The 10858-nt window shown below is 45.4% G+C and overlaps 1 protein-coding gene across 1 annotated transcript; it reads right to left on the reverse strand.

The window, feature by feature from the left end:
• Positions 1 to 2894: 2894 nt before the first annotated feature.
• On the reverse strand, positions 2895 to 5355 carry LOC146196910 (uncharacterized). The gene is made up of 3 exons (XM_084596418.1): positions 5115 to 5355; positions 3833 to 4084; positions 2895 to 3437 (listed from the first exon to the last, which is right to left on the reverse strand). Exons 1-3 carry the CDS (start codon positions 5342 to 5344, stop codon positions 3248 to 3250), a joined length of 672 nt encoding a protein of 223 aa, XP_084452544.1. The 5' UTR covers positions 5345 to 5355; the 3' UTR covers positions 2895 to 3247.
• Positions 5356 to 10858: the final 5503 nt, after the last annotated feature.

Consider the following 10858-nt stretch of genomic DNA (forward strand, 5'->3'; position numbering starts at 1 on the left):
CATGCACTGTTCATACTCAATGACATAAGGCTTTCCATACTTGATTGCTGTGCTAAAGTTCTTCTGAGCTATTTCCCAGACTCCAAGCGTTAAAACAAAGGTTCTGACATAAATAAGTGGGGCACCAGCGTGTATGCATTTCATATGCCACGACTGCCACTTTCAATTATAGACAATGCGTGAACAATATCTGAAGACAACGGCGTGCTCTGCTCACTTTGACCACCCCGGTACAAACACCCGATACACCTTCTTGTATTCTATGCAACAGTGCTTACGTATAGATAGGCTTACGCGTGCTAGTTAAAAGCGGAAAAATATATTTAAATGCGTCCTTATACTTCTGGCTCTGCATGGTGTAGGCGACCGTCGCTCGCAGTAGCACCGGTCCTGAAGAGAGGATAAAGACATGGGGCTGCCTCTCAGTGAATCTGCACGAGAGAGGTATAGGGCCCGTCGGCAGACTAAGAAAATTGTCTTCTTCTTCCCGGTCTTCTGTTCTCATCGCAGATGCTTTCTCGTCGCTGCTAGCCTGAGAAGGATTAATAACTCCCAACTATTAAACTGCGATCAGCCTGCAGCCGAATAATGCGTAAAATTAGGAGATTATATTACAGTGAAACCTGAACTTTTCTATAAAACAAAAGGTAGACGAGCAGAGTCAGTGAGCTTCAAAGATAAGAAGTAGAAAAAGAAGAGGAATGATTTGGGACCAAGATGATATTGGAGTGAAACCTGAACTTTTCTATAAAACAAAAGGTAGACGAGCAGAGTCAGTGAGCTTCAAAGATAAGAAGTAGAAAAAGGAGAGGAATGATTTGGGACCAAGATGATATTGCAGTGAAACCTGAACTTTTCTATAAAACAAGAGGTAGACGAGCAGAGTCAGTGAGCTTCAAAGATAAGAAGTAGAAAAAGAAGAGGAATGATTTGGGGCCAAGATTTATATCTGAGGAAAGGTTAAGGTAAATAGGAAATACCCTTTTTTTTTTTTTTTTTTTTTTTCAGTCGCCGCTTCAAGCAAAAGCGAGCCCCGGCCATATGACACTAAAGATAATATTATGGCTGCACTGAAATGCACAGGCTCTGAAGCGCAATTTTAAAATGCATTTCATTTATTCACAAAGCGGAGCGGGGCAGTGTATTGCAGAGTCTGTTTCCGGACGAAACAGATAAAAAAAGCTTATATGCGGCCAAGTGAAGAAGAACGTGGGCGCGCCGCAGAGGGGAGCGTGCCCAAACTATCAGGCGTGAAGGTGAGCCCATGGTAACTAAAAAGAAAGCCCAGTTCTACACGTCGCTGTCTATAACCAACGCTTCGGCAGTTAATAATAGATGTCTTGCCGAGTCAGAGTTAAGACAAATCCTTTAAAAAAAACAAATCCTCCTCTTACGAGTCCTCGTTCGTACACTCATTGAAACTCATATTGGGAACAGTGATTGGAGGGGACATTTAGTCGCTTTTGCTTAATTTGTTCTTGAACCCAATATGCGGGTGACTTTCGTGAACTGTTTTTCAATAGGAAGCAGCGCAATGAGTCTTTTAATTGTACACCTGGATTTTAAGATGGTATTTCAGACAACCAGTTCACAAAATGACTGGCGCTGTAAAGTTCATTTGATAAAAATCATGTAAATTAAACCGAAAAGTTTTTCTTCTAAGTAGTGCAGCACAACTTGGCCTAACCTAACAACGCCGCTGCCATATCGGTTGTGGCTATGGACGTTTACTGCTCCCCAGCCCTGCATTGTACTGCACGTTTCTGGTTTTCTGCTTATTTTTTCCGCGCTTTCAAGAAAGGTGCTGATTTGTCATATATCCTTGCATTGTCACTGCGCGATGCTCTCTCACTAGTCAACGTAAGCCACAAACAGCCCATGCTAGCCGGAAAGTGACTGCTTTTCCCACCGTCGCTTTTACAATGCCCCTTTTATATATATATATATATATATATATATACAGGTCAATTAAGGGGAAATGAGGGTGCTCGTTATAATACATGAATGAAAGAAGCCAACAGTCGGCGAGGCCAAGGAAAGCATTGGGGGTTGTACTTTGTCTTAATTTTTTTTTTAATTTTTACTTCGATAATCACATAAATTAGTAATGTAATCTGTTCAGGGGAAAGATAATTAAACACAAAGTAGAAGAAAAAACAACGTGCCGATGGTGGGATCCGAACCCACGACCTCCGAATATCGCGTCCGGTGCTCTTACAACTGAGCTACATCGGCCGCTGTCCCCCCTGCTACTTTTTTGGGTATTAATGTTTGCTGTATACGAACCTTGAGAGTGTTCACCAGCGCCACCCTCAACCAAAGCGGCGGACGTGGAACGTGATCAATAGCGAGGGCGAAAGCTGTGCTAGAACCCTCTTACGCTACCTATGGCTTCAAGACTGCCAGAACCGAGACCCCCGTAAGCTACAAGCAGGTCAATTAAGGGGAAGTGAGGGTGCTCGTCTTTCCCCTGAACAGATTACATTACTAATTTATGTGATTATCGAAGTAAAAATTAAAAGAAAAAAGACAAAGTACAATCCCCAATGCTTTCCTTGGCCTCGCCGACTGTTGGCTTCTTTCATTCATATATAATATATATATATATATATATATATATATATATATATATATATATATATATATATATATATATATATAGCCCTTCATTCGCGTTTCAAATGGCTACACGCTGTTACCTACTCCCTCTGTGTGGAATGGCCTTCGTCGCCTGCGTTGATAAAGCCATCGAGGCAACATACGTTTGTGGTGATCCGCAAAAATCTAATTCTCAAGTAAAGCAAAGCGCCGTAATGAATAACAAACAAGACGATTAACTGCAGAGACACGTATTTTATTGACAGTCTAATACAAAAAAAAAAAATGCTCGATGCGTCATACACAGGCTGTACACTACTTACACCAGGTCGTACAAGCGCCTGCAGCAGTAATATTTCATCTGACATCATGGTTCTCACACAGCGTTTGTAGAGGCCCGCATGACCAGATGGTTCAAAATTAAACGCACTGGCTAACACTAAAAAATTCTAACCTTCTAAAAGAAGCGCGTCATTGCAGAGCCGCCTTAAAAGCGACTGCATAATTTCCTGGCTAAGGGAGTGCTAAACGCGTCGGCGAATAGATATTTACACAGAGCCTACGTTAGTTGCGTCATGAGTCGATGTCTGTGGACTGCACGCATACGGAAGGCCAGTACATAAAATCAGTTCTTGCATTGAGAAGGGTGCTAGCAGTGTTGAGTGAGGCAGCTGATGGCCTTGAGCAGCCGCTGTCGAGTGGTGCGGCCCAGCTCTTGTCGGTTCAGGTTGCAGCCATCGAAGATGCGTCGGCACAGCTGCAAGCTGCCATGCGCCCGGCCTACGCGAGCGGATAGCAGGTAGGGCTGCCACGGGGCCTTCCCGTCATGCTTCAAGGACCTGTTGGCGGCATTGGGATGAAGACGGGAAACATATTACTGGCATTGACTCTAAACGGCACTGCGCTAAACAGAAAGAGCTAAATAGTGTCATTTTGTGTAGCGTGGTGTTATTCCTACGTCACATTTCTGCAAATTAAAACGGGACACGGCCAACATGCCTCGCTGTGATTCAGATGAGGCCGTGTCTGAAGGGGCAGAGGCGGGTCCCAAGCTCAATCCAGCCAATATTTTAACCGTCAGACCTGCAGTATACCTGATGTCTTGCCCATTTGTCTCATTTAGGCAGCCAAATGCGACACTGCTACCTATGTTATTACGCTCTAGACGACAGGTATGTAAACAGCTTTGTCAAACGTGCAAGCATTTCTCGAGGCAAGCCAAGCGTATACTCACAGGATGAACTGCACAGCCAGCTGTCCATCGCTGCCGTACAACCCGGGCTTTGCGGCCGCTTCGCAGCAGGCGCGCATAATGCACCTGTCTCCGTCCAGGCGCTGCACGATATTGAAACCTCTGGTCAGCAGGTCCTCCGGGTATGCGGACGCCTGGCGCCGCCCACGACGGCCAGACATCGTGCCACGTCGCCCGGCTCCGAAAGAGAGTAGGCCGTTCCCGAACATAGGTCGGGATTGCACTCGGCCGTTGCTGTGCGAAATGACAAAAAGAGACATATTGTGACAACTTCCCTCCTTCCATGATTGTAAAAACAATGATTTTCAATATCAAAGGACTTGGAAGCAGGCAGCATACAGAAGAAGCGTGTGCGACGCCCGAAGTCAATGAGGACGTCTCAGGCCGGACTGTGGCCGTAAGTTTACCGAGTTATCTGATCGTGAATATAAACGAGGGACTTCTGACATAAAACTGATTAGTTACATCTACGACAAGTTGGGGAATAATTGACGGATAGCCAGCAATTTCTGTAAGAGAAAAAAAAGACACCATCATTTTGTCTTCACTAGAAAATGCGCCATGCTTGACATGGTGACATCGAAGTGCAGGACGAAACGAAAGACACGCTAAGAATTCCAGGCGAACATGATCCTAAAAAAAAAAAAAAAGAAAAACAGATCATAACAGAACGCAAGCAAACAGGTGCATCTTTCACATTACCTGCAGACTGTGGTGTCTTATTTGAGTACTTTACAAAGATGGCGCCAAGTAACGCGAATGTGCTTCCGGTGCGTTCAACGACAGCGCCTCACGTCAGAGGTGACTTAAAACTTGATTACCTTTCATTATTGATGCTTGTCGTGTAAACAGGAGCAATGATATATTATTAACAAAGTTCGGCAGCAAACTGTCCTGGCGTTATTTCGCTTAGTTGTCACCAGTAAAATATGCTGCTCGCTATAACGAATGCGAAACCCTGTCAGTCATGCCATTTTTCTATAATCGTATGACGCGCATTCATTATTATTGGAGTGCACGGGAGAAAAAGTGGTGTCCGTTTTTCGCGTTGAAAATTTTCACATGTGTACTAATAATAAACTAAAGGCAAAGCTCTCCATGTAAACAAAAACCAAAGTAATGGTGTCGGCGTCACTGTAAGCGTTATAGAACAAATTGACATCTATAAACCATATATCAGCGAACACACACTGAACGAGACAGCGAATCAGTGAAGAATAAAGGCTTAATTTGGGGGGGGGGGGGGGGGGGGGGGTCTACTCACGCAGCTCCTACACGTCCAGCGTAGGCCGGCCGACGAATATTGGCGTGGGGAACAGCGGCGGCAACGCCTTGGTGGACGTAGGCGGCCCCCGGGTTACCGTAGCGGCCTCCGCCGCGAGCGCCCATGACGCCGACCATCAACCGCTGCAGGCCCGAACTCAACGGGTTCATCTGGGTCCGCACCATGCACACCGCCTCCAGGAAGAGTACCAACGCGAAGGCAATCTTCATGATGGACTCGGCTGAAGAATCTGCGACAGAACAGGCGCGGGTGAAAAGCGCAGTCGGGTCCTGAAGAAACGGAAAGAGTGGCATGGCACGGATAAGGATCCGAGTTTAAAGAACAAGCGTAGCCAGTTGGGTCGACAGGGGTCACCCGGAAAGAAGATAAGGCGTCTGCTGCAAAAAGGGCGTTCACCCAGCCCATCTGTAAACAGGGTTAGGCAAATGGTCCAGGAGGCTTTTCTCGAGTGGGAAAGTTTCCCTAACGTTTGCGGCTGCTTATGCGATTCGCTGAGGACCCTTAGAACACAGTGATCTAAGATAACGAAATAAAACACGCGACTTCAGCCTAAACTATCAATACCGCAGAGAAACCCCAACTAAAGTCTTACCGCTTTATGCTGCAGTAGGAGCACGCATGCTTCCTTTGCTAGGGGGAGGTGACATCTCCGCCGTTGCGGAGAACGGATTCCATCAAAGCAATTTCGCAGACGTAATTAATATCACTTTTTTGAAACGTGAAAGCATTCAATATGCTCCCAGACATCACTCTTAACAAGATCAAATTTTAGAATTCGTCCCTGCAGCGTACGGGCTGACGCAATCCTTGCGACCAAAAAATGGAGTCTCGAAATCTAACAATTGATGTAGAAAACTGCATCGAGGCACCCCATGGCTAGCTCGTTGCCAGCGCCATATTTAAAACGGCTCACGTGTTAGGGTTAGTTCGGCATCGTCTCCTTTTTAGTTTTTCTTACTTCGACACTGAACGCGCACAAAATGTTCAGGTGAAAATCGACAAGGTGCATCTTCGTTCAACTTGAAGCCGACCAACATCTTAGAATTCGTTTTTGCTACTTTTTCCCCAATCATGTATTGTTCCACGTGGAACAAGCACGTTGCGCTTAAAACATTGACGCTTGAACTAATGATTTTCGCGTCTCTGCAACGAAAGTAACAGGCTGAGAGCTAGCTCAGGTCCACAAAAATTATGACGGCGATTTCATGGCACACAACCGAGAAAACAGCTTACCTTTGTCGCTAAGGCCGCAGTACGACAGCACACGAACTTCGTAGGACTCGCTGGCCTCTGCGCTACACAGCAGGCGAAAGACAAGCACGAAAACACGTCTCCGTTCGTCAGCCTCTAGGGAAAGAATAAGCAATGGAGGACGAAACAGGTTAATATCTAGCTCTGTAGGAGGACCACGTGTCGCGTGTAAACGATTGAGATCAGCTTTGACCAATTGGCTTTGATCCCGTTCCTTTCACCTGAAACCCGAATGCTGGGCAAGGATGACGCATCGTCTCTTCTTTTTTTCCCCGAAATTTTAGATCAGGAAAAATGCTAAACTGGTGAGTAAACCTGCCATCCAAGTGCTTTCCGCATTGTTAGGCAGGAGGCCAGGAGGGCCTACTGAAATCCTCGGGACAACAAAGGTGTGACCCGGAAAATGATAAGAGCTGATAAGAAAAGTGGGTGTCCTTTCTCCCTCTTTTATGTAAAAGGGCGCGTTCAGGATGTGCTTCCAAGAAGTCGTGCTCGTCCTGTCCTCCTTGTTCATTGTCGTTTTACTTTGCTTTTATTTCTGTGTGCTCTACTACGCCCCAAAAAATTAGGTCCTTCTTCGCCAGCTGCCCCAGCTCTCCACGCCTTCAGTTGCCTTTAGCAGCTGTTAGCCAGGGCTCCTGTCCTTCCTGTACTGCATTATAGTGCGAGACTCCCAATCCAAAGAAAAATGCAAGCACCACATGGACGACGCCTCGTGTATCAACCAAAGAATGTCCAAAAAGGGCACGGATAGAACGAGCTGAAGGAGATGGGTACACAATGTCAAATGTACCGGACAATGGTTGAGAAAAAGCCTCAGTCCGCATGCCAACGTTTAGACAAGTGGACCTGCACAGACGAAGCGAAGTCTACTTACTTAAACTTTGGTTAGCAGGCTAAGGCTTATCCTCAACCCTTATCCGGTTATCTTCGTCCAAGACTTGCACGGAAAGGGAAAAAAAAAAAAAGCAAGTCCAATACTATAAACATTCGCTACAAAAGACTGAGGCAGCCGTAACAAAATGACATCTTATTTAGCGTTTAGGTTTTTGTCATAGGCTCCGCATCCCCGAGTAGAAATTTTGCCGTGTTGATACATTTTCGCAAAGTAGAGAACTTCGCGCAAAACTAACGAAGACAGAGAATTAACACCGCAGCGCTGTTCCTGTGGACACCTATTCCATTACCCCCCCCCCCCCTTTTTTTTCACCAGTTCCACTATTCTTCATTGTCTTTTTGTTGTCGTTCATGACGACATGAAATCCGAATTCACTACTCGTACTGCACAAGGTTTCATGGCCGTAATCAACACGTTTCGCCTTCTGACTCCCATCTAGCATCATCATGTTAATCGCCAATTTACGTTAACGCGTGAGCCGGGAGAAAAAGCATGAATGTCAACTCCAAATAGTAATATACAGATGGTCAATGCGGACGAAACCGTCAGCGAAAAAGGCCAGATTAATTAATGGAGCTGGGTTTTGGTCTTACCTGCGGAACTTGTGTTTCAGAGTAAAGTCCAGTCAGGGGTACGGGCGTACTGTCTCATGTTGATACACTGCTTTCTACACCAATTTTTTTTTGTATGTGTGTTTGCGATCAGCAACAAAGCAAGAACACGTTTTTTTTTTGTTTTGTTTTTTTTGTAGGGTTACAACGTCAGTTTCCCCCAAAAGTGTTTAAATTATCGCGTTCTCTTTGCCGCAGTTGAGAAATGATATTCTATAATTATGGCTTTATTATCATATCACATGGGACAGAAGGTCCGAAGACAGGTCAAGGAAATCCAAATCAGAACGAAGCTACTTGTCCCCTCGCCACCTCCAATTTTTCACGGCCACGAGTGAATTTTCGTTGTTGTTTTCGAAAGGAGTGACGAAGAGGAACCTCTTTTGAATTCGTAGTTCCGAGAACTTTCAAGACAAAGCAGGACAAAACTTGTGCGCGTGGTTTCAATGTGTTAGAAAAAATGAATTCAAGACTCTTTTGAACTAGCCCAAATTTTCTCTTTGTTTAGACGGGCATCTGTAATGACTTACTAGAGCCATGGCTGTTGATCCGCTTAGTTAGTGCTTCTTTGGACACACATTACTTACTTGAGGTAACTAGTACTACGAAGGCTAACATGGCCACTCATGGCGTCAAACTTCGTCACCCGCTAAACGCGCTGTTAGTGTTTAAAACGCGCTTGTAATTTCCCCTGCTATGTCGTGACGGACATAATATTTTTAACCCAAAATAGGTCGGCGTGTTTGGGTCGACGTAGCCTTTTGTTGTTTCTGTATTCCCACGAAAATGATGCATATACGCAGAAACAGGAGCGGTGGGTGTTGTAGTAGTCGCTGTATAACACATTTATTCGGAAAAGTGGGTTACGGAAAAGTGGAAAAGTGGGTGGGCAGGGCCACCTGCCAATCCGCCCACATTTAGTTTTCTTTACGAGGTATGGTTAGGGTTTCTTGCAATTCCATACCAAATTGTAAATGTCTGCTTTCTGACTGCTAAATATGTATTCAGCTGAGGAAGTACCTGAACTAATTGCGTTCAGTCTAGCTAGGCTGTTGTAGGACAGTGTTTGTAGTCTCCTGAGGTCCTCCCCTGATTTATATCCTCTGATTTATTAAGTCCTTTAACGGGTGATGGGAATGTTTGTCTCGCTAAGTGGATGTGCTGCAGTATCTCGCGATATGTAGAGAGAGGCTGTGGGTGGTCATGTGAGGGGAGTGATGAGGGATCCCGAGGGAGGAATGCTCGGGCTGTGGCGTGTGCCCACTCGTTTCGCTCTACCCATTGATGACCAGGCACTTCTTTATAATTATATTACTTCTTTGTCTGGGGACTGGTGTCTGGCTTGGGATACTATTTTACAGGCCAAGGGAGAAACCCAGCCTCGGATGTATTTTAGGTACGTGGTTTGGGAGTCGGTAACGATTTGGGAGCGGTGTTATAGAGAGAAAATGAATTTTGCATTTCCATCATTTCTCGACTTAACGACGACGTTTTAACCACCTTCTTCGCTGCTTACGTTTGTTATCATCAGCATCAGCATCATCATCCGTTACCGCGAGGAATAAGCATCAACGTGCTGCTGGTGACAAACGCCCCCTCGCGCAACTGTTTCTGGCCACCATTGTCTGCAAAATAGCTCGTAGCTAGCCTGGTCTCAAAAAGAACATGGATTCATCTTCTGCCTTTGTAAGTCTCAGTTCACTAGTCATACCTGCCCTATATGGTAAACCCGCCGCCTCTCACTGGCGGAGTTAAATCGACTGACCACCCCGTAGCCTTTGGCCTTTCTGTAGTATTGTAAGGGTACTTGAAGCCTGACCATGCGAGGAAATACGCTAGCGCTTTTTAGCAAAAATGAGCCGGAAAATCCGGCTTCTAACTGCTCTGTGTTATTCATCGATCTTTAACGTGGAAAAACAATAATGCAGCCCAGCCGCTAGGAAGGGCTGCGAACTAGCCGCTTGAGTTTCAACGTCTATTGAAATCTGAGTATGCCTGTGTTTCCGCATATCGCCTCCACTGAAGTAGAAAGCACGACCTTCGGCTCGGCGCCACAAAACTACAGTCGCTGAAACACCAGACAGTGCTTAGTTGCAGCCCGTGAGTTCCGCGAACGGGGAACGCGAGTAACGCCTCGAGGTTTCTCGACAGAGAGAAGCGTCGAATTACACGGAGCTGCGGTAATGTTGCCGTTTTCATGTACACAGTCGAAGATGGTAGGCCAATTAATTTCACAGAAGCACTCTCTACAAAACCAGTGTCAAATGACAAAATTGGCTGAATGTGTTCTTTCCAGGCCAACCCGAAGAAGTACCAGACACAAATGTAAGTATAACCCGTCTGCCGCTTATGCCAACTTTGTAACAATCCACACCACTGGTTCAAGTATTTTGTCTCTGTTGACAGGTAGAGGTGACATTGCATTGGAGGGTTTTGTGCGGCGCCCCTGTGCATGAAGCGCAGAAAAGATAAATAGCGCGCGAATTCAAGCGCATATTGAAGGTAGCGCAAAAAAAAAAAAAAATGAGGACTAAGGAGTAAAAGGACACAGAACTCATTAGTGCTTCATTTTTGCGCTACCTTCAGTATGAACAAGATTGCTATCACATTCAAGTTATTCGCCTCGTTTATTTTCCAGGCGCGAGCAAGTGGGCTTCCAGGTCATGTTCATGTTCTTGATAATCGCTTTCTCAGGTAAGATGCACTTTCTCAGTTAGGTATGACTATCTTTTGCGCCCGTTATGTGTCACACTTATAGAAAATGGAATGGCATGGTGAAAATGAAGTTTCAGGTAGAGAAGCAGAATTTTTTTTTTAATTATAGGCTAATATAAATCAGCAAATTGAAACTTGTTGGGGAAGCTACAAACTACTGTAGTGTTTTAAACCAAGAAAAGCACCAGGTGCCGTTTTTATTTTCGTGAGGGACAGCCCGTGAAACTCGCTTGCAGCCGAGTGTGTCG

This window comes from Amblyomma maculatum, chromosome 3 (assembly GCF_055883805.1).
Source record: "Amblyomma maculatum isolate TAMU_Amacu chromosome 3, ASM5588380v1, whole genome shotgun sequence".
Lineage (NCBI taxonomy): Eukaryota > Metazoa > Arthropoda > Arachnida > Ixodida > Ixodidae > Amblyomma > Amblyomma maculatum.

Coding starts and splice junctions, on each gene's coding strand:
- LOC146196910 (XM_084596418.1), bottom strand. CDS start 5,344: ATGAAGATTGCCTTCGCGTTGGTACTCTTCCTGGAGGCGGTGTGCATG. Junction 4,085..5,114: donor GCTGGACGTGTAGGAGCTGC/GTGAGTAGACCC, acceptor CATTTCGCACAG/CAACGGCCGAGTGCAATCCC. Junction 3,438..3,832: donor CTGGCTGTGCAGTTCATCCT/GTGAGTATACGC, acceptor TGCCGCCAACAG/GTCCTTGAAGCATGACGGGA.